The following is a 15134-nucleotide window of genomic DNA, read 5'->3' on the forward strand; positions in this document are numbered from 1 at the left end:
AAAATTAATGCAGTTACATGTGAACTACTATTTATAAAAAAAACTGAAGATCTTACACCAAAAATACCCGTTTACTCTAACAATACATGTAGAGTAAGCATAAGGACTGCTGACTGCTGAATGTGTTAATGCACTACACCACACATCCATGCCCACAGGCGGATTTAGAGGGAAGCACTGGGGCATGTGCCCCTCCCCCCCCCCCCCTTCCTAGAAAGGTAAAATATAAACTGGATAATATGACTTCTGAAGAAATAAACTTGTGTTAAACTAGGTACAGACTGCTGGTGCCCCACCCAGAAGTCAATCCCGGATCCGTCCCTGTCCATGCCTTACCCAGGATTCATACCTAGAATGCCTCGGTTGAGCAAAATCATGAACACATCACACAAATCCACCAAGGAAAACGTTCCTTACGGCCGTTCCCTGTCGGCCATCTTGCAAAGACTGATCACGCAAAATTTCGAAACTTGCAGCCGGTTCGATCACCCAGTGTTTACGTCAATGAAATTCCCATTATAACAAAAATCCTAAACAGCCACACATATCCAAGCGCAACCCAGGATTCTCACACACATCCACGCCTCACGTAGGGTTTACGAGCGTAACGCCTCACACACGGGCACAGGAACACGAGGAGATGCGGGATTACCTTGCGCGTCGCCCCTGGCGTCGCTGAAGGGCAGCGCTGGATGGAGCAGCTCGGCCATGGTGGCGCCGCTGCGCTTGCACTGCTTGAAGAAGGAGTGGGCCAGCAGCTGGCCGGCCGACGGCCTCAGCGTGGGCTCCCGCTGCAGGCAGAGCTCGGCCAGCTGGTGGGATGCCTCCGAGAAGCGTCGCTGCTGCATCGCCTTGTACTGCACATTGCTGGTGCTAGCTGTAACGCACGCCCGACACCATCCAGACACATTACTGTAAGCAGGTACAACATTTTCAAACACTCCAATTAACTGAAATTTTTTTTGAAGTGAAACTTCTTTATGGCCGATGGAAGAAGTCGGAGCAATGACTCATCAATGCGTAACGAAAAGTGCAACGCTCAGAACTGAAGCACTTGATGAACAAAGTAGAAAGTCTGGAAGTTTTTATTATTATTATTATTATTATTATTATTATTATTATTATTATCATCATCATCATCATCATCATCATACAATTTTGAGAAACTCCCCTTGCAAATTTAAGCATCATATTTTAGCTTTCAAATTACTTACTCAAAACACAGATAGAATGTTTCCATTATAACACACTACATACTTTACTTGCGCAAAAATGTATGTACTTGAATACTTGTGCATTCGCATATTTGCTCACTTGCATACCTTTGCACTCAAATACTTTCATGCATTCTTATAAAAACTCCCCTGCACACTAACAAACATGTTTTAAATATTTGTGTACCTTACAAATTTACTATTCCTCTATCAGTGAAGTTTCACTTCTCACTAGAGTGGTGGCTACGCACCTAATTTTTTTTTTATTTTGAACACTTGACTCCAACCAGATCATTGTAGACAGACATACATTACCACACAAGGCTTACTACAGTAAGAAACCATCCCAGCATTCACCTGAAGTAATTTCGGGAAACCATGTAAAAAACTATAATCAGGATGGACTGGCCGGAATTGAAACCAGGGAACTCCTGAATACGTGGGTCCAACGTTTCAAGGTTATTATTAGTCTCTGCCAACTGGGATTTTTCAATTATTTGCTATATAAATTTATATTTTGAGTTATTGATCGAAATTTCCAGCATTAACTGCGTGAATCATGTACGTATTCTCAATCTTTTATACATTGGAATTAGTTTAACCATTTTGACAGCCTGCACTTTTTAACCACCGAGTGACAATAACTTTCATAAATATTACATTTCACACGTATACACACAAGAAATAAAAAATATTAAATTTGGCGTTTAAGCAGTTAAACCTTATTTCAAATTCTGTCACTTAAAACACACAGTAATTTTATTTGCACATTTAAAATCAATGTCTTGGGGAACAGTAACAGAAGAAGTACAGAGAAAAACACAAATACACTTAGTAAACTCAATGGTATTTGATGTTTTGACTGAACGATTCCATCTCCACAAATTACACATTTTTCAAAAAATAATTATCATCTCTCATTATTATAACTAAACCTGATCTGCAAGTTATTTAATTAAAATAATTTTATAAAAACACAGCCATTAATAAAGGCGTTATCAGGCAGCATAGTCTGGTAAGAGAGCCCAGTCCACAGTCGACTGCTAGGACCACCACCACCACGTGTATATTTGCGGCAAGGTTTTTGTACTCTGACTAACAACGAAATTGTATGCATTCGTACTGAACAAGATATTCCAACATCAGATTAGAAAATTGTGCTACAAGAATTTTAATTTCGAAATTCCCTCAAGTGTTAAACTGATGGCATTAACTGCCATATTATACAAGTAACTCTAAATAGGTATCGCAATAAATATACTTGTTTAGAAATAATTAATGATTTAAATTTATGGCCTAAAATATGAATATGCAATAGTTTTAAAACTTTGCTGTGCCACGCATGCATCAAAAATCAAACAAAAGTTTGCAATGAAGAGCTCACCATTTTGGACATTCTGGCCTGGTTCCAAGTCTTCGTACAGAGGCAGGGTCGTACAGTCGAACAGCAAAGGCGCGCACCCCCTCACCTTTTCTATCAGCATGAGGGTGGTAGGCATGTCTGCGAAGGGCACCACGCCATTGGCCAGCTCGCACAATGTCACCCCGACACTGTACACGTCAGACTTCTCGTTGTAGCCGTGAATGTTCTGGAAGAGAAGAAAAACAAATACATACAGTAAATCATTAGCAGCAAGGTGTCCACAAATACTCTGTGAACCAATTTCATGACCTTTTCAGGATGTTTTAGTTAAAATCATTTTACAACACCGCTAAAGACCTCGGCTGTTGGTGGGCATGTTACAACATTAATGAATAAATAATATATCACAGGTTCATTGCGCACATATACTATTAAACTATTATGTAAAATTAAACACATTATTTAATAAACTTATGATTGGCAGGACCATGCAGATTTTTAAGTTAGATTTAAGTATACAGTCTCTAACTATTTATATTTAATGTGCGACTATAAACTGAAGTGAGGTATCGAAAAACAAAATACAAAGTAACAAAATGTTGCTAGAAAATAAAGTTTTGTGACTCCAGCACGGTTACCATTTATTTAGGGACTTTTCATGACTTTCCTGACCAGTACTTCAGTTTTGTTACTTTTTGTGACTTTCGCGACTGTAGATGCGCTGAGCAGATATACGATGATCCTATCCTGTGATAGCAAAACTTACTGAAGAAAAACCACACACAAGAACAACAGGCAACTCCGATTTCCGGCTGCCTCTATTGCACATCCCAAATTTATGGTGTGTAAATATCCAATGTAAGAATACAGACTTAATTTGTACCCAAAAAAAAAAAAAAAGGGGGCCAAGTACTTCAAAATGGCAATCTAAGAAGGGTACCATAAAATGTTTCTTAACCAATCGACAAATATATAGGAGCTCAGTTAATATTAAATAACTGAATTGGTCAGCAATGTCCACGAGAGAGAAAAAACATTCATAGACAGAATAAAATGAAAAGGATATCAAGCATCCCTAATTTTTTATTTGAAAAACTGTATGTAAAAAAAAAGTATGTTAAATGAAAAAGTAAAAAGTAGCTCCTATAGTTCTATAGCTTGCTTTATGAGTAGTGCCATTTTTGTTGCATGGTTATGTTTACAAGTGATATTATATGTGGTTTTTATTTCTTCTATTGTAACTATAAAAGTATTTCTTTTTCTAAAAATTAGTAATGAACAGAACTGTACGCAAAATTTGATTTTGGGGAAGGAGGGGAAACACTTTGCCCGCTGTTTCTTTCAAATTTTTTCCATTCATTGGTGGGAATGATAGATTTTTTTAGGATCACGGGAGAGGATATATCTGCATCACCCTCCTTTCCAGCATAAGCCCCTAATAATGATTCTATAAGTACTGTGTTCACATGCTAACTTCTGCAAGATTCGTTTGGCAGGTTTCTGGCGAAATATTAGTATAACAGATCTTTTTGCACACACATTTGTTGCAAGCTTTAGGCTGTGTTGAAATCACAATAAAAATATAGTGAAAGTCCGTTGTAGCGAATACGGTCTATAACGTAAAGTCCGCTATAACGATAATTGCCATCGGGACCGTCAGTTTTGCATATGCTGCGTAGGATAAAAATTTCGGAAATAATGAATGCAGCGTGGGCTAATTTTTGCTATAGCGATTGATTACACACCTGTAATTTTGCTCTAAAACAATGAGAAAACATCTACAATTTCCTTAATAAATTAAAAACAGCTTTGCACAATTCCACGCGTCCAGCAAACGAAACAACGCGCATGATGTGGCCGTCTTGGCAACACCGCACAAGGTGGGGCCGCACAGCGAGCATAGCTTGCCTCGCGGCGACGAAAGCAAGACAGGGCCCCGCTGCGAGCATTACTTATTTAGAATCACGCCGATTGTAGGGGAAGCCTACAACTCACGTAGTTTCGGTTCCCTACCACGTTCATGCAACTTCGGATTTCTCTCAAAAATTTAAATTAAAAAAATCAAAGGGTTAGGTTATGTTAGGTCAGGCACAACATGCTTGTTTTCATTGGAAACTTCTGATTTAGCGGCTGAAGTGGCGTTAATACCAAAACGCAAAACTTCGGAAATCTTCGGAACTTCTTGCAGGTAACCGAAACTACGTGAGTTGTAGGCTTACCCGATTGTAGCCCGTAAATGAGCATAACTCGTCTCACAATTGCATCGTAAGCGTGCGGGGAGTTGAACAAGGAACTTGTCGAGCTCGTATTTTCTAATCAAAACGAAGCAGCGTCTGAAGATGATGACAATAATGATGACGAACCAAGTGACGTATCTGTTCCGTCGAAAACGTCAATGATGGAGTCACTCGACACAATCAGTCGTTTTTATCAGCATACAAATGCTACGACGAAAGATTTGATGAACATCCAAGAGGTCCAGTCGTTTATTTTGTCCGAAAGTCTAGTGAAATCAAGGCAAACGAAAATTGATTCGTTTTTTAAAAAGTGATTTTTAATTGTGTGTTATGTACCGATACACGGCCCACATATAAATATATATTGTCAATAGAGCTTATTTAATTAAATATAAACTGTGTTTGAAGGGACCTAGTCAACAATGGTCTGCGGCAATGGTAAATATTCGACTTTTGAAGTGCTATTGTGACGGCGCATGTGCGCCAGCGCCAGGAGAATTAGCGGCAATCGGCAACCGACTGAACTTAAAAATGAGCCAATAGGAGAGGCCGCTGGGGACGCTCGGCGGAGGTATAAAAGAGCCTCCTGGCGATTTCTCGGGGAGTCGGTCCGCTGCACTGAGTCGGAGCACGTATCGCTCCGCTTAAGAAATTTTCGCTACCCGCGATTCCGGGCTGCGGAATCGCGATTTGAAGTTGAACGTTCGGTATTATCAACATTTGGGACGGTAATTATCGAATTCATCAACGCGTCCGCGGTCCGGGAAACGACTTCGCGCGCGCCGGAACTTCGCCTGTGTGAGTGCTCTGGTGACTAAAAGTGTGGGGTGCCTACTGGTGCATCTCAACGCACTTCCTGGGACAGCCTTCACGCAGTCTGGAGACCGTGGAGCCAGCGCAGCATTCTCAAGGTAAGGCGCGGTCGCCTTGAGTCGGCGCCAGCACATTGTTGGACTGCAAACTCCCCTTATCTTACGCGGTGATCCCTGCTAAGAGACGTTATCGCAGAGACTGTGCCTCCTAATAGTAAATGTACGCGGTCTCCCCAGAGGTCCTGGGGGTAGAAATAGCCTACCGACAGAGTTTAGCCCGGAGCAAACCCCACCCTTATTGAATGCGTAGGCGGCATCTACGTGTTGTGTCGGATACCAACAATAGAGACTGAACGTGAAATGGACTTTTGTCGAGTCGGGTGCCCTTCGTAACGTCCTGCAGTTTCAATAACATTCTTATTTTTTGCTAGTCACATTGTGTCTCAGAGAACTTTAGCCATTGTCAAGTATAAGTCCAATTTTATGTTATTGTTTTGCCTCAAATTCATCAATATTATTAAAATTTCTTTGAAAATCATATATTGTTTATTTGTATTACAGGTTAATGTTAGGCACTCGTGTATTGACAAATATCATCTACCATTCAGTCAGTCCTGTGTTTGTAAACAAACGAGGTGTTCATTTACATTTGGGTCACTCCAATCCAGCATAACAGTTGTCTGTCGTCATATTATTATTAGTGTGTTACAGCACAGTTATTTTCCAAGGGTCTGTACGAGTGATTATTTTTGTGTTACTGACCAATTATCGGAAAAATTATTTTATATAATTTGTATGGTTGTCCAACGTAATTAGAGATTTTTTAAATTTTTTTTTGTATTCAAAACTCCGCAAATATGCACCCGATATCATCAGCTTAGCACACATGTCTCCAGCAAACCAGCTGCAACCAAAGCGACAGGAAGCGGCCGGCATGACCTTGCGTGACCCCGCCCACCCGTCTACATGTAAACAAACAGCTGTGCGCTTAGCCACGATGTGCGTGACGGCCTCATCACGGCCACGCGGTCTCATATTTCGCAGTCGGCAAGTGCTGATATAGCTTAAAAATGTTATTTTAGTAAGTTTTATGTATATTTCCTTTACTTTTGTTGTGAATTTCCTTAGTAAAAACAAGCGAGAAAATAATATATTTTAAAAATGCTACAAAAATAAGATTTTTTTTTAAATTTCGGCTATAACGAAAATTTGCTATAACATAAACTTTTGGCGCCGTTATAAATTTACGTTATAACGGACTTTTACTATATACTTCTCATAAAAGATTTTTTTAACTAAATAATCATATAAGGAAGATAACATATAATAAATTGGTCATAACATAATTTGCTTACCTCCATACCATGGCGAGAATGCTACTTAAGTTTATTGAAAGTGAGGAGAGGGTGAGAGGCAAGGAACGTATAAAATAATGCAGGAGCCCAGACTCAGAACCGGAAATTCTGGTATCAATCATGTCTTCATCAGTAATACTTTTAATTGCAAAGTCAATTTTTACATTTGCTTCACAAATTTCACTAGAGCCATGGCCAAAAAACAAATTATATTAAACTCATGAAAAGATTCATAAAGGTGTGCTGTGTGTGTGTGTTTTTTTTTATAAAAAAATTAACACACCAATATTGGGCATCAGAGACAAGTGATGTGCTACCACCTCTAAAAGTCTGCAGAAGTTAGAGGGAAGCTGTTGCATACACAATGAAATCGGAGATCATTACCCTTGACGGAACGGAGGTGTATGCGTTTAGTGTGAGAGGTTGTTTGTGTGTGCAAAAAACCAATTTTCCCATTTATCTCCAAAACGGTTTGACCGATTTAGATACAATTTTCTGTAAAAGGTTTGTGATTCATCAGCGATGGTTATCAGAAAGGTGTTATGGTGTCAACTCGCCAGAGGGCAATGTAATAAACATTTTTCTTCTCAATTAACTAACATTTTGCATTTTTATGAGTTTGTGACTAATCGAAATTGCATTGGGTATGTAAATAAATGTAAACTTTAACTGATATAAATTGCTACATCTTTACGAGACACACAATAGCAATAGCTTTTCGATACTGCTATATTTTAATTGCAATTGCAAACCAAAATGGCAATGGCAGCCCCGGCTGATTTTCTTGGGTTTGTCATTACATTAATAGGTAGGTGAATATGCATAGTACCTATATTTGATATTATTGCTCTGTCTTCATCTTCTGTTGCTGAATCTTCTAGCCTCCATTGAGTTCCATAGGAATTTGGACAGCCCCAAATACAGGAGAAATCATGCCTAATGCCCGATTCGAACAGAACTCTCTTTTACATTATTGGAAAATGCTATTTTAATTGGCTAGCCCACTTTTCAATTAATGTGTCTTTATTCAAAAAATATATCAAAAAGGAATACTAAGCCATAAAATGTATGGACATGAAGGCAATCCCATATTAAATGAAAACATATTTTTATTTAATGAGTGACTATAAACTGAGCATGCTTCTCACCCTCTTGTGCAATAAAAAAATAAGGAGTTTTTAAGGAAACCTTTACTTCATCACTTTTGCCACTGTCAAGACATGGAAATCAATTTGTAGTATCTCAAACTGCCTTAAGAAAATAACAATTTTAAATAGTTAAGCACAAACATTAATTTTGTTGCTTAGTTCAATCTTACAGTTCCTACTGTTCAGAATTATCTCTGCAACACATATCTAACCCAAGCATAGTGTCTATCTGAAATTTGTTGCCCTAAAACTTTAATTTGCCCACTAATTACATTTACTTCATAAGTTCAAATTAAGACAGTAAAACGTGCCTTTTTATTTTAAAGGTGAGATATAAAATATGGAAAACTAATTCAAAAGGTTTTTTTATACATAAAATGTAATCACTTGACACAAAATTCACCAATGGCACTGCACAAAGTTTTGTTGACTGACAAGTCACAAACAAAAGAACATTAAAATACCCATATTTTTCCATTACTTGTACGCTATATTGTCTATTTAGGAGATTTTAAGGATACTTTGTGAAATTGAACATTTTGGGTTTCTTATTTAATTAAAGATAAATTAAGGACTTTTTAAGTATATTAGGGAGCCGTACAAACCCTGCCGAAGCAAGGTTCAAAAAAACAAAATACTAGTACGCAAATGGCTTTTTGGAAATTAAAGTTCCAAAACTTCCCAGCACCATTCACTGTTTATCTCTAGACTTTTCAAATGACTTTCGCGACCCACAGACGCCTGGATGCGCGCACCTGCTCAAGCATTTCCGGGCTCAGCCAGTTGAGGTTCCTGGCCGAGCTGTGCGGGAACGAGTGGATGCTGCGCTGCCACCTGCCGTTCTCCACGATGTGGCACGCGTACCGCAGGCCCGACAGGCACGCTCGGCCACACGCGGACACCAGGATGTGGCTGGCGCGCACTGCCCTGGTCCAACAGAGCCTCTGACACCACCTCACAGTACACACTTTAACCTGTTTCATTTCAATATTTTACCACTGGCTGTTCAACTAGAAGAGAACTAATGTAGCGAACTAATGTAGAGTGTAGTTTGAGTAGCAACAGAATATCTGATAGCTTGTGGAATGGTGAAATAACCATTGAATAAGGGAAAGGTGTTATCTTTTTATTTGGTCTTAATATATATAAATCCAGTGTCCTGATGTTTGTTTCCGGTGAACTCTTCACCAAGTCAACCGATTTCGATGAAAATTGGCATTTATGTGTAATTTTTTCCAACTTGAGAGATAGGATGGTTTTAATTTTGATTAATGGTCTTAATAATTTATAATTAATAATAAATAATAAATAACCAATCGCCATGGGTAAACAAAAAATCATAGATCATAAACATACAAACAGTAATTGTGTGACATTTCTCTATGTCCAACACACTGTCATATAGCGTTATCCAGTTTGATTTAATTTGCAGACAATAAAGCTCCATGTGTTTAGCCCGGGCAACGCCGGGTACATCAGCTAGTAATAACATATAAATCTATATTTTAGAATTCTTGGGCATTCATAGCTGTTACGCACAAAATACAAATATTTACCAGAATGTTTGGCCTTGTACAAGAAAAAATTAAACTTTTGCCATGCATTTAGATATTCAGTGCAGTGTACATACTAGAGTTTAGAAAAAAAAAGTATTCTTTTTAATTCCCTACGCAGGTCTTTATTTAGGTTAGCAAGCCCATTCAGATAAAAAAAAAAAAATTCAATCTTGGACCAGCAACTACATTGGTTCTGACATGAATGTATTTTTCCTGTGAATTCCTTCAAAGGGCTGCCACCCACCAGGTACATAGAAATTACAGAGGTGTAGGGACATCATGGATAAAATTAAGAATTTTTATGAACTGCTGGAATTATATTAGGGACTTTCTAAATTCATTAACATTTATCACAGACATTTTTACAACAAACATTTTGTCAGAAAAGTTGTTTCATAATATTCCAACATATGAATATTTCCACTAATTTTTTAAGACTGCAAACCTTCTCCCAAGTAAGCAAGAATTACATGTCGATAAATTATTTTTTCCCCAAAAAATGTAGTTTGTTTATTCTTTTGAAATTGTATATGCTGGCAATAAAATGAAAACTACACCATGCTGAAGATGTTATTATAAAGTGGGCTTGCACAAAATAAAATTTTAAACATTCTTTGAATGATTCTTTCAATGTGGAAGATTGATTTAAATCATTTAGGACATGCACCATTGCTAGTTCGCACCGTACATCATAGAGAAAACCCAAAGAACAGACAAAGACAGATGAATAAACAAAACACAAAAAAAGCCTACATCAGCAAATGTTAAATGTAAAGACGCACACAGAATTCCATGGAAGGAATTAGTCAGAACAAACAGTGAGCTGATGAGACAGTTACAACAAAAACAGTACAGACAAAGAACAACTTTGAACAACACGACGACAGAGGAACCCAACGATGATACTAGACAGATCATCTGGATAATACAACAATGCACAAGCAAACCCAGCGATGAAATTAAGCAGGTATTCTGACAACACAATGATGATAGCACAGATTGACACACTAAAGTCTATTCAGTTCCTCACACAAAAAAAATCAGTGTTGACCCTAACAGAAATCAAACCCAATCTGCTGTGGGAAGAATTTGCAACCTGACTAAATATATACCACTGCAGCCCCTCAGGTCTTGAAGAAAATTTGAAGTAAAGCATGTATGGCATTATAGATGACAAATATTTATATTACAATAAATATTTTATTGCTGTATTATCATTCTGGCCTCCTTCCCTTCAACCATTCTTACTTCTTGTTTTATAGTTACATGATTGCTTCAATATAGATTTTTGTACTTACTTAATTTTAATGTATGCAAGCAATTAATTTAGACTGTTCAAAATCCAGCAAGCTTCCAAAAAAACTGTTTGTGCCTCGATAAATACTTTTTCTGAAAATGACTTCACACCTTCTTTTATATATGTATAATTAAAAACTTAACAAAGTTGGTCAATTAAAACATACACTTTCTAACCTTCACTTTAGGATGTTCTGAAATGTCTTTTGCCTGTACAAATTAAAAAAAACTCATGATGGACAAAGTTAAAAAAAGGGACTGTTAGGGACTTGAATGAAAAATAGAATAAAGACCCTTTTGGGTTTAGTTGAAAATAGTAACTTTTAGAGACCGCTGACAGCCCCACCTTCGCTACTTAGTGGATGGACTGTATGACACACACAACCCTTCCTTATGTTATACAATAGTGATGATGGTTTATTAAAATTATTAATAGACCATAGACAATCACAGAGTGCCTGTTATCATCAGGATGACTGAAATAATGTGTATAGTGCCGAGGCACAGCAATGTACATAATACTTTAGCACAGACAATCAACCTGAATGGGATTCAGGAAGCATCATGCGACAATACGTTGAAAAGTTTACTAACTCTTTTGCTGCGGGAAAATAAAGTGCCATTTTTACCCAGAAAGTGTAGCAGTCAAAGGCAAGCAGTAAGTGGATGCTGGCAAGAATTAAAAAAAAAAAAAAAAAAACACATAAATAACAAACAATATTGTAAATACACGTTTCACTGGTGAAAAAAAAAGACCTACCACTTCAAAGTATCTATTTTACTAATGGTGGCACCAAATGAAAACTAGTTTGACCACAGATATGTATAGCAGCTTAGGAAAAAAATTACTTTTGACTCAAGTCGCATGCCGCAAGTAAGCGATATCTCATACATTCGAGGTACGTAAGTCGAACGACGCAGTCAGAGAAATGCAACCATGCCAACAGGAGCAAAGACGCGTGTCAGCATTCTCGCCGCAATGTGTGATGGAACCGACCTGTGTATGTAGCCCTTCCTGTGGATGTACTCGAGTCCCTGCAGGACGTCGCGGACGATGTGGGCGATGGCCAGTTCCGGAAGCCCGTCCACGAAGTGCTCGGCCAGCAGGCTCTGGCACGACCCGAACCCCATCAGCGGGGACACCACGCACACTTCCAGGCCGGTCACGAACGCAGTGTGGTACGCGAGGACGTTCGGGTGTTGCAGCTGGCGCGTCACTATTATTTCACGCTACCAACGTAAACAGCCGTAGTTTAAAATGAAAATAAAACACTATGCTCAAACAAACCTCGTTAACAATTTCTTAATAGTACAATTCTTTGTATATACACCATTGCAGTTTCGCACTGTTTGAAATGGAAAAAATACAAAACATGAAATAAAAGAAAGGAAACACAAGCACAAAGAGAACAAGCCTAAATATGCTGATGTCAAACTTTAGATATTAACTGTTCTTGTTGAAACTTGTCTCGTCGTTGTTACCTAGTTTACTTTGTTAGTCTGTGCCAATATTTATTCACGACTAAATTCCGTCCACAAAATTCTTGTGTTGTCTGATATTTAAAGTTTGACTGTGTTCGTCTGTGCTGTTGTTGTTGTCCATAGTACGTACATGTTTAGTTTCATCGTTGGGTCCATTTGTTTACTGTGTTGCCCAGGGTTGTTGTCTGTCTGCATTTACTATTCTCGTTGATAGTGTCTCATCACTGTTAGCCCACTGTGTTTGTCAGTGCAGTGATTTTTTCATACCTAAATTTCTTCTACTGAATTTTCTGTGCTGTCTAATATTTAAAGTTTCATCAGCTAATTTAGGCTTTTTCTCTGTGGGTTTATGTTGTTATTTATTATTTTGCATTCTTACATTTTTTATATAACAAACAGTGCAAATCTCTAATGATGTCCAAAGAATTGTATTAAATCAAAATTTCCCATTGCCTGAATCAATTAACGAAAATAATTTCTTAATTAACCACTAAAAAATCAAAAGCATGCTTAAAACACATGTTAAATTTTTTTTTTTAATGTTTGCTTGTACTACTGCCATAGGAAAAGTTAAATTTTAAGTTACATCATGATTCCCTAACCATAAATATGATATTTATAAACGATGAACCATGCAATAGGTTGAACTAAACATCATCCTAGTCACATGAAGACTGTCTTTGCAGTCACTGGCACAGTAGTGCAGTCTTTACCTTAACTCATAGCATACATATTTACTAAAATAGAGTGGAAGCTGATTAGTAAAAACATTATTAATAGTAAACACATGTACAAATTATTTTACACAGTACCATAATCAAGTCTGTTAAACAAGGTAAGCAAAGCTGAGCTACCTCCATGCACATGAAAGTGCAAATTTATTATCCAATTAATATTACTGAAAAGATGCCTAGTAATCTTACGTTGCCAAAGGCCACGTCCAAATTTGCCTGAAGTATATACTTAGTTAGGTATATGTACTTGTCCTCAGAAGTGACATCACAAGGGATGTCCAAATTGGAACTAAAGTATGCAGGTATGCTAGTAAACAAATCTGTTTACTTCTCACATAAGTAATCTTTAGTTAAAGAAACATCACCATTTTGAAAAATATTTTGAAGTTTGTATTTTATGTAAAATTTAAGTAATTTAAAGACTAGTAAAATGTTTTTCAATTTATATTCGACCCATGTATTAATACCTACACTGAATAAAAAAATTAATAATTTAACATGTTTAAAAGGAAATTTCAACAAATACATGCACATAATTACCAATCGTAGCTAGGAAACGGAGGTATAATCAAAACTAAATTCCTGTAAATTCTTGTGACACGAGTTAAAAATTTCTAATGTCAGTTAAGCATTGTTTTTACAATAAGATTTATTAGTTCAAAAAAAATGTAAAAACCTTTTCAGCTGACTTAATACCATTAAGAAGAGGCCAAACATTGAGCCTGTTCTGACTGATAAATCACGTCAATAAGTGAAGTGTGCAAGGTCGCAGGTAAACAACAGCGTACATTTATTCAGTCAGTTAAAGAAACCGTGTTAGTAAACTATGTACAATACTTATTCGATAAATTCAGCTAAGACTTATTTCATTGTTGCTCTCAAAAAGTTCTTATAAAACCGTAAAAATTCAATGATATTCAATAATGTTTCATTATTAGTATAATATTTTTGTGAATATTTGAAAGAAAATAAAGAGAAAAGGTCTTTAATCCAGCACATTTGCGACCATGGCCATGCTGGCTGAGTTTTTTGACGGTTTATGAATGTTTATGAATTTGAACAAAATAACAAATAATTTTTATACAATACAAAGTTTTTTAAAAACCAGTTGTAATCAGCTATACTATGACTATACTTGGTATGTACAGTACCACATACAGTTGTAATGTTGTGCAATGGTGATAAAAAGTGACAAGATTATACGGTGAATTGCGATAAAACTGAAATAACGCAGCAAAGCATGTGACTACACCATATAAAACCGAAATGCCAGTTACTACACTATTTAGCACCAAAATCTAATGCAAAACATGAAATCATTCAGCAATTTGACTAAATTGAACTCAAAGTACAAAGTTTTGTTTCCTATTATGGTAAATTACATAGAATGTGATTTATTTGGCTTGAATTATGTACCAAAATATATAAACTAAATGGTTTGAAAAAAATATATTACAAGTATGTGTTTAATCTTGCATCATTTACTAATAACACATTTTTACATTAAGTAAATACACTGGCACATTTTTCAAATGCACACAAATTTGCGGGTTATTTACAATTTTTCTCAGTGGTTCTTTTCTACAGATGCTTTTTAAGTTTATTACTAATGATATTATTGTATAAACGTATGATACGTCAGTCAAAATGAGACTTTTTTGGTGAAATAAGTACGTACTAATAATATTTTAGTTTCATATTTGTTGACAAATGCACCATTTTTTAATGAATGAAGAAAATTTATGAAATAAAAAAAAGTAACACCTAAAATGTCCTGTTTCAAAAATAAAATTGACCTAAAAATAAAACCATGAAGTCTTGTCCCTAGTGATATGCAACCCCCTAGTAAAGAGAAATCCACCAGTACAAGTGGCTTGATCGGTGTCAGGTTACAGAATATAACATTTTTTTTATTCAAAGTGTGGAAATCTTACACG

General features: G+C 36.8%; 1 protein-coding gene across 2 annotated transcripts in view; it reads right to left on the reverse strand.

The window, feature by feature from the left end:
• The window catches only part of LOC134528170 (STE20-related kinase adapter protein alpha), a 31176-nt gene that overhangs the window by 11873 nt on the left and 4169 nt on the right, over positions 1–15134 (reverse strand). For both annotated transcript variants that reach the window (XM_063361544.1, XM_063361543.1), the window contains exons 3-6: positions 11979–12211; positions 8885–9056; positions 2599–2803; positions 653–877 (exon numbers count right to left, since the gene is read on the reverse strand). In XM_063361544.1, the coding sequence (XP_063217614.1) occupies positions 653–877; positions 2599–2803; positions 8885–9056; positions 11979–12211 (835 nt within the window). The remainder of the gene's footprint in view (positions 1–652; positions 878–2598; positions 2804–8884; positions 9057–11978; positions 12212–15134) is intronic.

The sequence above is a fragment of the Bacillus rossius genome, chromosome 1, assembly GCF_032445375.1.
Source record: "Bacillus rossius redtenbacheri isolate Brsri chromosome 1, Brsri_v3, whole genome shotgun sequence".
Taxonomy (NCBI): domain Eukaryota; kingdom Metazoa; phylum Arthropoda; class Insecta; order Phasmatodea; family Bacillidae; genus Bacillus; species Bacillus rossius.